Source organism: Ictalurus punctatus, chromosome 18, assembly GCF_001660625.3.
Source record: "Ictalurus punctatus breed USDA103 chromosome 18, Coco_2.0, whole genome shotgun sequence".
NCBI lineage: Eukaryota > Metazoa > Chordata > Actinopteri > Siluriformes > Ictaluridae > Ictalurus > Ictalurus punctatus.
Genome location: NC_030433.2, coordinates 9,846,506 through 9,864,928, shown reverse-complemented (window position 1 = coordinate 9,864,928; position 18,423 = coordinate 9,846,506). Strand labels below are relative to the sequence as shown.

Sequence of the window (18,423 nt, the reverse complement as noted above, 5' to 3'; positions counted from 1 at the left end):
ATCCTGGTCTAACCAACTTACTTAAAGTGTGCCTGCCCGCTATCTCCCTTCTGATAACCTCAATAATTAACACTTCTCTCACCACTGTTCTGGAGCCCCCTTCATTTAAAACTGCCATTGTCAGGCCAACACTAAAAAAGCCAGGTCTGGATCCTATTGACTTCAATAATAATTGACCTATCTCTAACCTACCATTTATATCAAGAGTCATTGAGAGGATAGTGGCATCTCAGCTCCAGGATCACCTAAAAAACAATGGCTCTGTTTAAGCCATTCCAGTCTGAATTTTGTGCTAAACACAGCCCAGAAACTGCCATGGTTAAGATAACCAATGACCTTTGCGCAGGTGATTCTGAACTGCTCTCCATTCTCATCTTCCTAGACCTCAGTGCAGGCTTTGACACCATCTCTCATCGGATTCTTCTAGAATATCTAGTTAACACTGGAGTCCCTGGCACTGTACATCAATGGTTCACATACTACCTCACTGACAGGACACAATTTGTCCAAATATTGAGCTGCAAGTCAGAGAGCTCTGCTGTCACCAAGGGGGTTCCCCACGGCTCAGTTTTGAGGCCTTTCCTATTTATCATCTATTTCCTCCCACTTGGCAGTATCCTTCAGCATCATGGTGTTCACTTTCACTGCTATTCTGACGATACTCAGCTTTACATGTCCACGAAGCCCTCAGCCTCTCTTCCTCCCAGTACAATCATAGCCTGTCTTCATGACATCAACGTATGGATGACTAAAAATTATCTGAAATTAAACAGCAATAAGACTGAGCTACTCATTGTTGGCTCTAAAATAGCACTTGCAACGATGAACACCTTCACCCTCTCCATTGTTGGCTGCACCATACCATGCTCCACTCAGGTAAAGAGCCTTGGTGTAATTTTAGATAGCACTCTCTTCTTTGCTGCACACAAACACACATGTTTCTCCATTTATGGAATATTGCAAGACTATGCCCATTCCTCACTCAACACAGCACAGAAGTCTTGGTCAATGCTTATATTACATCCCACATTGACTACTGGAGTTCCATCCTGTCTGGCACCTGTAATAAACTACTTCACCTGCTCCAAAACTGTGCAGCAAGGATCATTACGTGCTCCAAATCAACCAGCCATGTACCACTTCTGCTCATCCAGCTTCACTGGTTTTCCTGTTGCCTTTCTAATTAAATTCAAAATTCAGCTTCTCACATTTAAGGCCATATATACTCATGCTCCCACTTAACACACTAACCTCTTGGAGAACCACACCCCGCCCCACTTACTGCGATCCTCCTCAGCAAGTCTACTAGCAATACCGGACATGAGCTTTAGCACCATGGGTGGAAGAGCCTTTAGTCACATTGGCCTTAAGCTCTGGAGTTCACTTCCCCATCACATTCCCAACTGTGAATCCATTTCAAGATTCAAAAGTTCTTTAAAAACTCATCTCTTCAGGCTTGCATATTCTCTGTGACATGGTTACATAATAATTATAATATGTGTTTTAGTGTTTTATGTATAATATTGTATAATGTGTGTATATATGCATGTGTATAAAAAAAGTAACATTTTAAGTAACAGACTGCTAACCTTAGATAAAAACATAATGAAGTAATTTATTGAATTATGTATTCATATCAAATATCAACTTTTTAGGGTGGTTTCTTTACTGTTAACTGCTCTTTATAGTCCATTTTTGTATATGTAAAAAACCCCACAATTATTTGTTTATTTTGAAGGCATCTTTGTGTTAAATAATTTCTTTACATGTATTGTCATGAATTTGAAAGGATGAACAATGTATGGCCTTTATGGCCCTTTAAAATGCAGCAGAGACTTTTGAATCAAAAAGAAAAAAACTAAAATAATCTTTATACTACCATAGTATAAATCTTTGTGCAAGAGAGTCATCTAATAATTTAACAAATAATCTGTTTATCTTTTTTGTTATTTATTATTAATCATTCTAGCTTGCGAGAGCAACTGTGCGAGATCCAAAAACAGGTGTACTGACAACAGCACATTACAGGGTGTCCAAGAGGTGAGTCGTGATAAATCAGTACTTATGAAAGCTTATAAACAATACATTTAAATCAGAGGGTGAAATAATTTAGCTGTATTACTTCAAAAGATTGTTCAGGTTCTCTGAACCCTAGGCAACTGTTTCCGAACTGCTGTATTCCTGTGTGTTTGATGATTTTCAGTGCATGGTTGGAAGAATATGAAGACCCAGTCATTGCACATGTCAATCAGAGAATAGAAGACGTTACTGGTCTAACAGTGGATACTGCCGAACTTCTCCAGGTAGTCCAAACTTTTATATGATTTATGTTGTATATGAACATGTTTAGCTACATTTACATTTATTCATTTAGCAGACAGTTTTATCCAAAGCGAATTACAAATAGAAAAATACAAGCAAATTCTCATGGCTTGGCCAAAACTTAGCTTTTTGCTGTTTCTCCAAAGCTTAGGCAAACAACACACCTTTTTTGGGTGAATAGTTAACAATAGCATTATCTGTGGTGTTACTCCTGTCAAGTAACACGTGTGCACACACACACACACACACACACACACACACACACACACACACACACACACACACACACACACACACAAAGCATGAGAGACTGCCTACAATGGATATAAAGTCTAGACACTCCTGTTGCAAGATTTTATCATTTTAAAGAAGGAAACCACAGTAAGTGATGTCAGATCATTTTGTGCCTTTATTGTGGTATAGCATCCAACAAAATACAGGTGAAAAACAAATGTTTAGGGGAAAAAAGAAAAAACTTAAACTAATTGCCAGGGTTACAGTTACAAATTACTTGATAAAAAATGTAATCAGTAACATAATCCAAGTATCACAATTTGAAAGTAATGTAATCTGATTATTTTTGGATTACTTCAAGGCCACATATGTAAATAAAGTCAAGAGAAAAACAATATGATCTAAAATGCTTTTATTAAGAGCTTATTTCAGAGGTTAAAAACATGTTCAATGTTTGGATTTGTTTTAATAAAATAAATAAAGAAATAAATAAAAGATCACTGTCCCTGATGCGGGTAACATTACATCACAGAAGCTAAGGTGACCATATTCTGGTTTTCCATAAAGAGGACACCTTTTTATTTATTTATTTATTTATTTATTTATTTATTTATTTATTTATTTATTTTGGGGGGTGTCTATTTTCTTAATAGCATTCAAAACAGTGTTACTATAAATGCAGCCTTTAATGCACTGAAAAAGACACACTAGTAGCATCACATAAATATATATAAATAAAACTGGTTTCACTCTGCCCACGTTTTAAATTTTTTCCTACATTCTTTTGAATGTCCATGGAATAAAATAAAATATCAGATGCCATGAGCGTACCTTCTGCCATCATTCACACATTTGAATGGCAATGTAATATGAAGCAATGTGATAACATGCCGCTCCACACAAACAATACCTCTGTTCTGTGAGTTAGAGTCGCTTTTACTGTCACATGCATTTAGAACACAACACGCGCCAGATTAATGTTTTATGTTAGCATAATCTCAAACATTTTTGTGGGCAGTGGTTTACAGCATTTCACCTGATTGGTAATGAGAGGTGAATTTAAAAAACTGTTGCCAACTAAACGGAGGTCTTTCTGCTGTTTTCCACCAAAATAAAAGCCACACATAAAAGGTCTAACACATAAAAGTGAATTAAGTCAGAAATATATTACTATTGTTATATTACTATTTGTATTTTTTAGTGCAATAGTAATATTACAAAATAGCAAAGTTTTTTTTATATATATTTTCTTCTTTCCAAAAATGTATGTACATTTATTACACTACTTGTTACATTACCCTCAAATTAAATAAATGAATAAAAAACTAGTAAACACTGCTACGAGAGTTTTTCTAATACAGCTACTGAGGGAGCAATTGTAAATTTTTGCAACTTTTCTGACTGCCATAATCCATCTCTCTGTATATTTTTTCCTCTCTTGGAAAGTCATGAGAAGGAAATACAGGATTTTGCTTTCTTTAACTGTTGGAGCAAATGGTAATGCAAAAAGGATATTTGCTTTGGATTCCCATGTACCTCTATAGACGTTTACCCTGCTATAGTTTACTTAAACCCAGAAATGGATGTATATGTATTAACACTATAGCTGATGTATCATGTAGCATGATTGAAGTGATGTGCAGATCTTTATTTTTTTTTCATGAATATGGTATTAAAAAGTATTAAACTTGAAGTGCTGATACCTGCAGAAACCCTGATGAGGCATGTGCTCAGAATTAACCAATCACTTTCAATCTCACAATCAAAAGTAATTACCTGTCATCAATGAATTGATTGTGATTAATCTCAAATAAAGATCAGCTGATTCTGTAGAACTTTTTTTGACAACTTCTTGGTTTCATCTGACTGCTGATGCCATGGTCCACAAAGCATGTGCAGGATCTTTTAGAAAGGTACACTATATGGCCAAAACTGGACATCTGACCATCACACCCATATGTGGTCCTTCCCTAAACTGTGCCAAAAAGTTGGAAGCATGGAGTTGTATAGGATGTGTTTGTGTGCTGTAGCGTTGAAATTTCCCTTCACTGGATCTAACGGACCTAGCCCAAACATGTCCCTGCATTGTAATGCCCTGTGCTCAAACTGAGGTCCATGAAGACATGGTTTGCCAAAGTTGAAGTGGAAGATCTCGATTGGCACAGAGCCCTGAAATCAACCCCACTGAACACCTTTGTGATGATCTGGAATGCGTACCGTGCCCCAGGCCTCCTCATCCTGACATCAGTGCCTGACCTCACTAATGCCCTTGTGACTAAATTGACAAATTCCCATAACCTAGAGGAATGTATTCACAGAAGGTGCAGGTTATTAAAAAAAAAAAAAAAAGAGGGAGGGGAGGCTAAATCTAGAATGGGATGTTTAAAAAGTACATTGGACCAGTGTTTGGGTTTGGGGATAGACTAATAGATTTTTATTAATAGTTACCTAGTCAGCTAGTGACATAATATTTTACTTGCAATGCAAGGAGACAATACCACCATCTCATAGCTGAGAGTTTTACCATATGTTATTACATTATATAACTTTGATAAATACACTCCCATCCAAAAGTATTGGAACCGCAAGGCCAATTACTTTGTTTTTGCTATACACTGAAGATATTTGCTATACACTGAATTGAGGAAAAAAATGTCACCACGTAAATCCTCCTTGGCTGTTTTAAGCCTCCTGAGAAACACAAAGGAAAGAAAATAAAGACTATTACTTAAAAAAAATTCCCCTCAGATGCTGTGTAACAATCCCCTTTTAGTTGGCTTGTGACAACTCAAAAGGGGCTCTTTATTTTACTTAAATTTTTTACTTTCGCTTTCCTGTGCATGTGTATGTATGTATATATATATATATATATATATATATATATATATATATATATATATATATACATGCACACCTGGCTCTGTCCCGCGGCAATCTCTTTCTCTGACTTGTTACGGGAGTAAAAAGCGGTACTAACCCCGCTTCTAAATTACAATTGTGAAATATTCTACCTGGAGTTAAAAGCAGCGTTTAGAAAAACGATTACCTGGGGTTAAGCGCAGTGTGAAAAGCCCTTCTGAGTGTTCTTTGAATGGTGGATTGTGATGCCTTCCCCCCTGCCCTGTGGAGGTTTATGGTGTTGTTTTGGGGTTTTTCTTCAGAGATCTCACAAAGGTATGTAGTCAACTGCTATTGTTTTCTGTGGCCAACCTGTTCAGTGTATGGTTGTTAGTACACCACTGTTCTTTTCCTTTTTCAGGACATTCCAAATTGTTGTATTGGCTGTGCCCAATGCTTGGCTATGCCCAATGATTTTGCAATGGCTCTGATTGATTTTCCCTCTTTTCACAGCTTGCTTTTCTCCCATAGACAGCTGGCTGGTCTTCATGTTGGTTTATTCTTTTCAACAACACAGAAACACACAGCGTCTCCACGACATGGCACCTGAATTCCCTGAAACCTTGACTTAATTCACTGAAGCCTCGCCTTCTTTCTTTATGCCTGCCTTTAGGCGGGATTATGCTGATAATGCATGCTGTGATGTAGAGAAATTACGGAAATAAATCTGGACTTTGAACGATGTGTTTCAGGCAGGTCTGGAGCAGGGTTTTCTGTTAGATAGATGTGACGGTGACGACGATGACATAGAAGACACCGCTCCCCAGCCTCCCTGCACTCTCTGCGGGCACCCAAGCTCCGCTCCCATCGCTACAGCCCATACACCACACTCCACAGCAGGAAGGCCATGCCCTGCACGCTTCCTTCATGCACCCCTCACCTCCACATACTGACTTTTAGTAAGAATAAAAGAGTCCTTTTTCCCCACATCTGCCTCATGTGTGTCTGTGTTCTGCCCTGCTTTAACTCTGAGTAGCCACACTTGTGGAGAATGCCGGCATAAGAGCACAGATACCCCCGTAAATAAAAGAGAGAAAAAAACACACACGATGAATCCCATGTTGCAGCACCTCTTAGAGACGAATATCCAGTCGGTGACCCAGGAGCTGTCCCAAAGCCTCTGAACAGACACACAGGAGCTGCTGGTCCTGAAGAAATATCCATGTTCCATGTGCATCAGCTCCTCTCTTACACCCCTGCCAAGAGGCCCAGCATCTGCTCACAAATCTCTGTATGTGAGATTCGAGTGTGTCACTCTATGCGAGCACTGGGAGGTAGAAACACGGGCCCAGATTCTCACTCCATTCCTATCAAGGGAGGCGTAGCAAGCCTACTATGCCCTCCCTGTGGCTGAAGCAGCGGACTATAAAACATTAAAAGGAGAAATCCTTACCTGCTGTGGTCTGTCTCCTTCCTATAGAGTTCCACCGCTGGACCTACCATCCCTGGTCCACCCCACGGGCCCAGATGGACTCGCTGCTCTGTATTGCCAAGCAATGGCTCCAGACAGCACACCCCGAGAGATGATAGAAAGCCTTGAGTGCACTCTGGCCACCCTGGACATTGGCAGGGGTGAGTGATGGGAATTCAACCCAGGGCCCTGCTGCATTCAGCCTCCCTGCCGACCAGACTTCAACAGGTGTGGCAGGTAGAGGGGGTCAACCAGTTCCCTGACCAATGGCTCTGAGCCTCCTTCTTCCTAGTAGAGAATGGGTTCCTTAATTACCAAACAGAGCACCGGGTCCAGACCTATGATCTGCTAGTGATTCCGTGCTCCCAAACCCAGCCCCTAATGCACCTGGCCCACACACATCCACTGGGTAGACACCTGGGCCCCCAGAACACCCTAGAGAATCTATGTGACAGGTTCCTCTGGCTTGGTATGGACGCAGAAGTCTGATGCTTCTGCAGGCAGTGTCCCCAGTATCAACATACCAAGCCCAGAAAACCACCCCCAGCGCCCCTCATCCCGCTTCGCATTATCAGCATCCCCTTCGAGCGCATAGGCATGGATCTGGTACGACCGCTCCCGAAATCCTCCCAGACCCACGAGAACGTCCTGGTGATCCTGGAATATGCTACCAGATACCCCAAGGCAATCCCCCTACAGAAAGGCACCTCCCAAAACATCACGAGGGAGCTCGTGCTGCTGTTGAGCCATGTTGGGATCCCCAAAGACCTACTCACCAATCAAGGTACGTCATTTATGTCCAAGTTAATGAGTGATCTGTGTCGGCTGTTGTAGGTGAGGCACCTTAGGACCTCCATCTACCACTCCCAGACAGATGGCCTTGTCAAGAGATTTAACCAAACACTCAAGCGGATGCTGAAGCGGGTGGTATATGAAGAAGGGATGAACTGGGACCTACTCTTTCCCTGTGTGCTCTTCGCCATCCATTAAACCCCTCAGGCCTCCACCTGTTTCATCCCTTTCATGCTCCTCTTCAGCGGCGACCAGGAGGACTGCTGGGAAGAACAACCCTCCCCATATTGCTAGTTGAACATGTCCAGGAGATGCAGGATCGGATCGACAGAGTAACCCCGATCGTCAGGGAGCACATGGAGGCTGCCCAACAAGACCAGCAAAGGGCCTACAACCAGCTGGCACAGCCCAGGGAGTGCTCCTCATACTTCCAAATACCTCCTGCAAATCCCTGGCCTGCTGGCAAGGCCTGTAAAGTTCTGGAGAGAATTGGTTCAGTGAACTACCACCTGCAACAGCCCGGTAAGCATGCAAACAATCAATTATATCACATTAACTTGTTAAAGAAATTAGTCCCACCCGCTCTAGTAGTCTCAGCATTTACCACTGTCTCCCGAGCGTACCTTGGTCCATCAAGGTGAAAATCTGAGCGTGACTCAGAAACCGCAGCTGACGGAACTAGTGGGTCAACACGCTGACATCTCCACCACACCGGGACTGACCCACCTAGTGCAGCTCGAGATCAAGACCGCTCCAGGAGTGGTGGTTAGGAGTTAGGAGTTCTCCCTTTCAGCCTGCACGGAGCTCTCGCAGCCTGTCAATGGCTGAGGGACATTTTCCTGAGACCACACCAACCATACATGGCAGCATAACTGAACGATGTCATCATCCACTCCACCATTTGGGCAGACCACCTCTGCTACCTCAGGGAGGTACTTGGGAGCCTACGGAAATCAGACTGGTGGTCAACCCACAGAAATGCCACCTGGGCCTGACAGAGGCACAGTACCTGGGGTATAGCCTCAGCTGGGGCCTCCTGAAACCCCAAGAGAAGAAGGCCATGAAAAAAAAAAAGAGGCCATGAAAAATTATGCCCGGCCCACATCCAAAAAACAGTTACATGCCTTCTTGGGGCTGGCGGGGTATTACCAAAGGTTTGTGGCTAACTTATCTTCTCTAGGTTCTCTCCTCTTAGATCTCACCAAGAGGGGCCAACTCAACAGGGTTTAGTGGACCGACAAAATGGAGCAGGCATTCCAGGCCTCAAAAAGGCTCTCACCAGCTCCCAAGTCCTCAAGAACCCCGACTTCTTCCCTTCATGGTCAACATAAATGCCTCTGAGACAGGGCTGGGGGCCGCCCTGTTCCAGACGTTCGACAGGGAGGAGCACCCGGTCCTCTATGTCAGCAGGAAGCTAACCCCTGCCGAGCAGAAGTACGCCGCCATGGAATGAGAAGCCCTCACAATAAAGTGGGCCATAGAGGATCTCTGGTACTACCTGGCAGGGCGCCACTTCACCCTGATCACTGACCATGTCCCCCTGCAGTGGATGTCTTGGGGGGGAAAGGCACAAATGCCAGAGTAACCCGGTGATTTCTCTCATTGCACGAGTTCTCGTTCGAGGTCCAGCACCGAGCGGGGGCCCAGCATGGAAACGCGGATGGCCTGTCGAGAAGACACGCCCTCTGGACCCAACTCTTGCCGGCAGTGTGCTCGGAGCTGAGGGGAAGTACTGTAATGGCAAGCCAAAAGGCAACGCGCTCCTCACACAACTGTCAGCAGGGGGCTGAAAGCACAGCGCCACTTCAGGACCCTGAATGTTTTGGACAGCATGAAAGCACATGGCTATGAGGCGGCAGAAGCACACATGGCTGGCAGCTAATGAGTGGAGCGGCTGCTCTTCATCCTCCCGGAGAAGACAGGAGGATATAAAAGGGTGCTCCCAGTGGTGAGCCACATGTTTGTTACTAGCGCAAGTAACATGTCTCTCTCTCCCTCTCTCAGAAGCCAATCAGGAAGAAGACGATGACAAAGAAGACAACGCTCCCTGGCCTCTCCGCCGGCACCCAAGCTCCTCTCCTTTAGCTCTGGACACCACCTCGGCATTGCTACAGCCCGTATACCGCGCTCCATGCCAGGAAGGCACCTGCACACTTCCTTCACGCTCCATCACTTCCACATACTTACTTTTAGTAAGAATAAAAAAAGCACTTTTTCCCTCACATCTGCCTCATGTTTGTCTGTGTTCTGCCCTGCTTTAGCTCTGAGTAGCCACTCTAGAATAAATCCCTTTGGGGGAAAATATGAGGGCTCTATTTCATGTTTTTGCTTTGAAACCATTTTTTGTTCATCTGGAAACTAATTGTTGAGATTCTGATGACATGCAATAAAAAACATTTAAATGGCAGGATGTAATAGTGGCATGTTTTTGTTACATTTATATTGCCATTGTTTTGCCATTAATATATTAATTTAATGGCTCAGTGTTGAGCTTACAGTTTTATAATCGGCTAAATCTGATTCACTTTCTGGACTCAGCCATACTTGACTTGGACTTTGACTCAGCTGTCTAGGACTCTGTCTCAAGTCCAAATCAGCCCCCTTTGAACTCGGACTTAGAGTCTGACTTGATTGGTTATAAGGACTTGGTCTTGACTTGTATTCGACAAAGCTGGACTCGGACCCAGCAGGAGGCTATGGATCCTAACTATTGGTGTCCCCTGCCTACTGGTAATAAGCTACATATTGCATATAAAGAAGATATCAATGCACAGAGTCCGGGAAAAAACGCTACAGTTTTAGTGGTTTGTGCTAGTGTATTAATACTGAGCAGACCTGTGTAGTCAGAAATTGTCTTATGTGTAATTGTTCAAATACTAGCAAAACCATTCTCTGGCACTGAAAACTTTCAACACACACACACACACACACACACGCACACACACACACACACACACACACACACACACACACACACACAAAATGAGGTTAACAGTGAATGATGTTACAAACTCCATTGTGGCACAGCTTGATATAACACATGACTAGTACTACAGCTAATAATAATATAATTTAATTATCATTTAATAATAATCATCATTTAACATCATTATCGTTATCATCAAATCCAATTTTAAATTGCTTTGTAGGATAGCATATTATCTTCTAGATAATGGAAAATATTTCCATTGAAATATGAATCTATGTTTCTACTGTCCACCCCATGTCTACACCTGATCATGCTCATTTAGATGAAAATAATTCATTAATTCTGGATAGAACATGCATTTAATTGTCTCAGGTCTTTTGATATAATAGAATCTAGGATGTTATAAGAAAGAATGCTTTTGCTAAACAGCGCATGAGCGAAGTTCCGGGTTTTTTATTTTATTTTTGTTTTTGTTTTACTGGTGACTTGGTTTTATGGTCAAATTGGCTACTTTTATGGAGCAAATTATAATTATATTATTGTAATAAACACTGTGACTTTTTCAGTTATGACCTATTAATTTTTTTCTTCAATATAGGTTGCAAACTATGGGGTTGGAGGTCAATATGAGCCACATTATGACTTCTCAAGGGTAAGCATATAGCAGGCAAGGCTTGCCTGGTTGTTTCAATACCTTATTGCGCTCGTGCTTTTAAGATCTTCACTAAATCCGTCCCCTAATCTGTGATTGACCAATTATAGCTTAACATATGTAGCTAGGCATGGCACCTCAAAAGTGCAAAAATTTATGGAGTGTGAAATTCTGAAATTTAATAATCTTAAAACATAGAATGAGAGTTTTAGTCATTTTTTAAAAATAAAAATTTCACAGAGGAATAGATTAACAGATCTCCAATATGGACCTGAAGGCATTTCAATGGAATAAATACATTTAATTTAAAAACTGGTATTGTAGTCTTCCACAATGTTTAAACATTGTGGAAGACTACAATACCAGTTTTTAAATTAAATGTATTTATTCCATTGAAATGCCTTCAGGTCCATATTGGAGATCTGTTAATCTATTCCTCTGTGAAATTTTTATTAAAAAAAAACGACTATGTAACATCATAAGCCTTTTGTCCTTATCATGAAAGGCTTAATAGTTTAAATGTTTCATGGACATCCTTGGCTTCATAGACATCCTTGGCTCTAATGTAATTAGATCATACTTACAGCTAACAGAGTTTGTAGTTACAAATAATTCCAAAACTATGGGTTGTTAAATATCTTAATTAATTAAGGTAGTATGAACTAGCAAGTCCTTTAAATTCATTAGAATTTACAGTTATTTATTTAGGTTTTGATCCAAATTGTATAATGTCCTCAACTTGGCAGTCCAAAAAATTTTCTATGTCATTCTTGGTGTCCATTTTTGTCACCATTTCCATGTGGTGAGAACCTCAAAGATGAGAGCACCTTCAGCTAGTCAGTTCAGTTTGGTTTAAAATGATAATTGTCTGTTGCAGCGTCCTTTTGATAGCAACCTGAAGGTTGATGGAAATAGGCTTGCCACCTTTCTTAACTACGTAAGTACATGTGTGCGCTCTGAAGCAAGCTGTTTCTTTACTTTGTTTTTACTGTGAAATTTTATCTTCATAGAAAGATGAGACCGAGGCTTTCAAATCTTTAGGCACAGGAAATCGTGTGGCTACTTTTTTAAATTATGTAAGTATTGTAAGTATGCATGCCCTGAGTCTCCCTGGTGAGAGTAATGTCCAAATATTTACATTAAAAATTAATTTTTAATGAGTGACAGTTCCAGGGTAATTTCACCAGGGTAATTTCACCAATAAATGTGCTCTTTTTCAATATTGTCATCATGTGTTATAATTTAATGTTTTTAAACATTAAAATTAGTTTTTTTTTTTAAATGTGCTTAATTGGGTATAGTAAATAGCTGTATATTAAAATTTATGTAAATTTAATAGCTGCCTCTCAGGTCTCGCTGTCAAATCACACTGGTTCCTTCTGGCATATCTTTTATACTGTTCAGAAGCTTTAAATATCGCTAGTCATACAAAAGTCCTATTGGCGTTGTTTTCATGTTTATTGTTTATTCCGTATTGAATAAAATGCATAATTGTTGCAAATAATTACCTGACAGTTACGCCAAATATATGACAAAAGTACATTTAGCATTGCATAGTTCACAATGTCAGCCAGTGTTGTTTCAGCCTACATTCCAAAAAAATTTTTAAATGCATATATGTGTATATACAGTCAAGTCTGTAAATATTTGGACATTGTCAAAGTTATTGTCAATGGACATTTGGTTGCTCAGCTGTTCCTTGGCGAGGTGTGAATAATTAATTTACAAGTAAGCAGATAAATGGTCTAGAGCTGATTTCCATCCATCCATCTTCCATACCGCTTATCCTTTTCAGGGTCACGGGAAATCTGGAGCCTATCCCAGGGAGCATCGGGCACAAGGCGGGGTACACCCTGGACAGGGTGCCAATCCATTGCAGGGCACACAATCACATACACATTCACACACCAATCAGCCTACCACGGCTGTCTTTGGACTGCAGCATGGAGAACATGCAGGGCTATGGTGGGAATCGAACCCCCAACCCTGGAGGTGTGAGGCGGACGTGCTAACCACTAAGCCACCCTGCGCTTAATATAAATAAAAATCAAAACAATCAGAGAGATAGGAAAAACATTAGGTGTGGCCAAATCAACTATTTGGTGCATTCTTAAAAAGAAGAAGCCCAGGTGAGCCCAGGAACATGCTCAGGCATGAAAGACCACAGAAAATATCTGTGGTGAATGAAAGAATAATTATTTCTCTGGTGAAGATAAACTCTTTCACAACAGTTCGCCCCTAAACAGGAAGACCAGATCAGAGCTTGGCAAAATAAATAAATAAATAAATAAAAACAAAAAACAACCTTTTAAAACAATACAATGCTGGAACAACAGTGTATGGATGGATGGCACAAAGAGCAACTTGTACCAGAATGATGGGAAGAGAGGAATATGGAGAATGGAAGGAACTGCTTATGATCTGAAACATACCGCCATATATGGCATTTGCATGCATGCACTGGAACTGGTTCCCTTGTATTTATTGATGATGTGACTGCTGACATGAATGATATGAAAGTGTATAGGGCTATATTATCTGCTAAGATTTAGCCAAATGCTTCAAAACTCATTAGACAATGCTTCAGAGTGCAGATGGCCAATGACATGAAGCATACTTCAGAAGCAACCCAGGACGGGTAAAGAAGTATTGCAGTGGTCAATTCAGTCACCTGATCTGTGTCCAATTGAGCATGTGTTTCACTTGCTGAAGGCAAAATCAAAGGCAAACAAAAATAACAAGCAGGAACTGAAAACAGCTGCAGTAAAGACTTTGCAGAGCATCACCATGGAAGAATCCCAGCTTCTGGTGATGTCTGTGAGTTCAAGACGAAGGATTTACAACCAAGTATTAAAAATAATTTAATTTATGATTGTTAGTTTATCTGATTACTTTTGTCCAGTCCCTTAAAAGGGAGGACTACATATAAAAATTGCTGTAATTCCTACGCTGTTCACCTGAAGGTCTGCACTTGCATAATATAAATTATTTTAGCTCCAATATAAAGGGAAAAAAAATGGTTAATATCCTAATATTTATGGACTTCACATATACTGTGGATATAAAAAGTCTGCACACCCCTGTTAAAATGGCAGGTTTTTGTGATGTTAAAACCTTTTTGACCTTTATTGTGAAATTGCAATATATTAATAGCAAATGATAAACACAGAATTGTTTTTGGGTGAAAAAAATAGAAAAACAAAGAACTTCCAATACCTAGCCTGCATAAGTATGCACACCCTTTTATAACTGGGAATGTGGTGTGTTCATAATCAACCAATCACATTCAAACTCATGTTAAATACTAATTAGTATACACCTGCCATCAATTAAAGTGACTGATTACCCCCAAATAAAGTACAGCTGTTCCTATAGGATTTTCCTGGCATCTTCTTGGTAACGTCCATCTGAAAAAGCCATGGGCCGCAAAGAGATTGCAAAGCAAGTACGGGATCTCATTGTTGAAAAATATCAGGAGAGGATTACCAAAAAATTTCCAAGGCGTTGGATATACCATGGAACACTGTAAAGACAGTACTCAACAAGTGGAGAAAATATGGCACGACAGTGACACTTCATAAAATAAGACTTTCCTCTAAAATTGATGAGAAGATCAGGAGAAAACTGGTTGGGGAGGCTGCCAAGAGGCCTACAACAACATTTAAAAGAATTTCAGCAATTTCTTGCTGGTTGTTCCCTAAATGTCACAACAATCTCTTAAATTCATCAATTTTGGTGCAAAACATTCTTCTAAAACACTTAAGATGAAGAGGAATTTCACCTTTCATCATGACAACAACCTGAAGCAAACCCAATTCAACAAAGGAATGGCTTCACCAAAATAAGTTTGGAATGTCCCAGACCTAAATTTAGTCCAGACCTAAATCCAATCAAAAAATCTGTTAAAATATTGTTAAGTCAAGATGTACCAAACTGATTGACTCTTACCCAACAAGATTGAATGCTATGATAAAGTCTAAAGGTGTTTCAAATAAGTATTAGTTTAGGGGTGTGCACACTTATGCAACCATGTTATTGTACATTTAAAAAAAAATTCCCCAAAAATGATACTTGTTTTTCAATTTAATTAATAAGTTAAAATTTCACAATAAGTTTTAAGTTCTGTCAAAATACACATTTCAGTAATTCCGGGAACCATAACGGTCTCTAATAATCTGTGCATCGTAAAGTATTTTGTTCAAGTCATCAAACCTATTATGTCAAACTGACATTGCAAAAATAATTTCATAGATGTACTCCTCTTCAGACCCTTTATCAGTTTGCTTTAGGTTTAGACAGTTAGATTTTCCCAGTGTGGCTGCTTGATTTTACTAATAGTATAGAATGCCAAAGTGCAAAGAGATGGTTTTGGTAGGGTTATGATGGGAAGAAGAAAGAAGACACAGGGGGCATTTCTACTTTCGTATTCCTATATCCTTGTATTGATTTTACACACACACACACACACACACACGGTGTCACGATTCCTCCTTGAAGCAGCGTGCTCTAAGCGCGAATGCGCGAGCACCTGCTTTTCCGTTGACTGTAATGACATCTGGACACGTGTGTTTTGTTTATGTTTCTGTCATGTCTCCTCCCTGTTCTGTCATTGGCTGGGATTTCACGTGGGTCTGAATTGCTCTCAGCTGCTAGCGGTTTAGACGCTGATCATGTCCGCATATATACCGCGCGCCTCCCAGCACACAACGAGGAAGATTAATACTTTAGAGTTAGTTTAGTTCGTAGTCGTGTTTAGAGTTAGTTCGCGCTGGATTATCCGCTTCCAGTCCCTCGTCATAGTTCGTTTCTTGTTTTGTTTATCGACCCTGTTTTCTGTGACCATGACCTAGATTCCTGCCTTGCCCCGTGTATGCCTGTTTGCCAATCGCCTGACCTCTTGCATGTTTATGGATTACGTTTTGGATCACGTTTTGGATTTGTCTTCCTGTCTGTCTTTCAAATAAACAACTGTTCATCCTGCACTTGCATCCGTCCTATCTCTGCTCTGTCACGATTTGTGACACATGGATGTTAATCTTTTTAAATTACATTTTACATTTCTAATGGCAGATGAGTGATGTGGAAGCTGGTGGTGCCACTGTGTTTCCAGATTTTGGTGCTGCTATCTGGCCAAGAAAGGTAGGATTCATTTACCATCATCCAAAACATTTTAGTGACTTAGTTAACAATCAATGTTTCTGTCTCATTCATGCCCACTGCTTTAAGTTGGGAAGAAGATACCTCTCTAGATGCTTGTATAGAAGTTAGTCTATAACATAAACACTTTATAGTAATCAATGTGCTAGTCAGTAACCTCAAACAAATTGTAAATTAAATTTAAAAATATTTTTGCAGTTTTGATCTAAAGATGAAAATGAGATGAGGGTCATTCCATCTCATGTGGTCCAATAATTACAAAGTTGGTTGCTTGGCTGTTTTTTAATTTTTCTCTCTTTTTGTGTGTGATTACCTCTATGTATTGGTATTGCAAAACCACCAGTTTTTTTATTTGTATTTTTTTATTTTACTTTGTTTAACTACAACAGCCTCTTTGTGTCATGACATGCAATAAAATTTGGTTATACAGATGTTTATGGAAACCTCAAATCAACAGTGTCATAAACAGAGCTGTGGTGTTTATCTTGTGATAAAAGCAGTAAGTGACTACAGTTCAGAAGTCACTTACTGCTTTAATCACAGGAGAAATAACACCACAGCTCTTTTTATGATACTGTTCATTTGTAAAATACCCGACTGAACACTGTAATTCCATATTTGTATAAAATCTATTCACACATACCAACTGTACACCTGCAGCAACATGATAGAGCAGACTGATTCTTCAAATCTGGCGCTCAAGATCCACTCTGCTGCAGAGTTTAACTCTCATTCTCAAACTCACAGTTTTTGCAGCAGAATGCTATTTTTATGCTAAAGACGTATTTTTGTGAAAATTTCAGGTTTGTATCTGGTCCCCCACCAGAAATATTAAACCCAAAAGTGAGGGGAATTTTTTTTTTTTTTTTTTTTTTAATTGCACTTTCTCGTCCCCATAAAAAAAGAGAAGTCTCAAACCTGAAATGTTCTGCATGCACACATACTTGCCTAAGTACCCCCTAAAAAAGACTGAGACTCAAACCCTTCCCCATTATAAATTTACCTTAAAAGTGGAACTGTGAGCAATCTTGAGCATTCCATTTGAAATTGAGTTCAAGTTCAAGTGGTTTTATTGCCATTTCAACCATATACAGCTGGTACAGTACACAGTGGAATGAAACAACGTTTCTCTAGGACCATGGTGCTACATAAAACTAACCACATGAGACGACACAGAACTAAATAAAATGTGCAAACATTCTACATAAAGTGCATGTGCTGACGAGTGCTAAACACAGGACAGTACAGTAACTATTAAAACAGGACAATGGGAACAGTAAGTGACAGTGTAGCGTTGAACAGTACATAGTTTTAGTGTGGAAGTGTCTGATATAACAGGTAGTGCAGAAGATAGGTGCCAAGGAGTTAAAATATAGTTTAAAAATGGTATAAATGTAACATAACATGCTATGATTGAGTATTCAGCAAATTAGCTTATACCAAATATGGACATAGCAGTTATTGTGGTAGCAGCCAGCTAAAGTGTATAGTAGTGACAATAAATTAAATCCTATATTTTTATAATACAGAAGAAGCAAAAATGTGCAAATATTGCAATGGGAGTGGGATGATGTTCAGTTCAGAGAGTGTGTATGCGCACACGTGTGTCGGTCCAGTCTCTGAGGATTGACGAGTTTGATGGCTTGGGGGAAGAAGCTGTTACACAGTCTGGCCATGAGAGCCCGAATGCTTTTTACAGATGGCAGGAGGCTGAAAAATGTGTGTGTGGGGTCCTCCACAATGCTGGTGGCTTTGCTGATGCAGTGTGTGGTGTAAATGTCTGTGATGGAGAGGAAAGAGACCCTGATGATCTTCTACTATCCGCTGCAGGGTCTTGCGATCCAATGAGTTGCAATTTCTGAACCAGACAGTGATGCAGCTGCTCAGGATGCTCTCAATAGTTCCTCTGTAGAACGTGGTGAGGATGAGGGGTGGGAGATCGGTTTCTTCAGCCTTTGCAGAAAGTAGAGATGCTGCTGGGCTTTCTTGGTTGTGGAGCTGGTGTCGAGGGACCAGGTGAGGTTCTCC

The 18,423-nt window shown here is 40.3% G+C and overlaps 1 protein-coding gene across 12 annotated transcripts in view; it reads left to right on the top strand.

Moving 5' to 3' along the window:
* Positions 1 to 18,423, top strand: part of p4ha2 (procollagen-proline, 2-oxoglutarate 4-dioxygenase (proline 4-hydroxylase), alpha polypeptide 2) — a 112,334-nt gene that overhangs the window by 76,197 nt on the left and 17,714 nt on the right. For 7 of the 12 annotated variants that reach the window (XM_053688018.1, XM_053688017.1, XM_053688011.1 and 4 more), the window contains 6 exons: positions 1,970 to 2,040; positions 2,204 to 2,303; positions 11,185 to 11,238; positions 12,116 to 12,175; positions 12,249 to 12,314; positions 13,034 to 16,218. In XM_053688018.1, the coding sequence (XP_053543993.1) occupies positions 1,970 to 2,040; positions 2,204 to 2,303; positions 11,185 to 11,238; positions 12,116 to 12,175; positions 12,249 to 12,314; positions 13,034 to 13,273 (591 nt within the window). In that variant the 3' untranslated portion in view covers positions 13,274 to 16,218. Of the gene's footprint in view, positions 1 to 1,969; positions 2,041 to 2,203; positions 2,304 to 6,146; positions 7,972 to 11,184; positions 11,239 to 12,115; positions 12,176 to 12,248; positions 12,315 to 13,033; positions 16,219 to 16,308; positions 16,378 to 18,423 lie in introns of those variants that run through there. The other 5 variants (XM_017492819.3, XM_017492825.3, XM_017492824.3 and 2 more) reach the window with 5 other exon arrangements.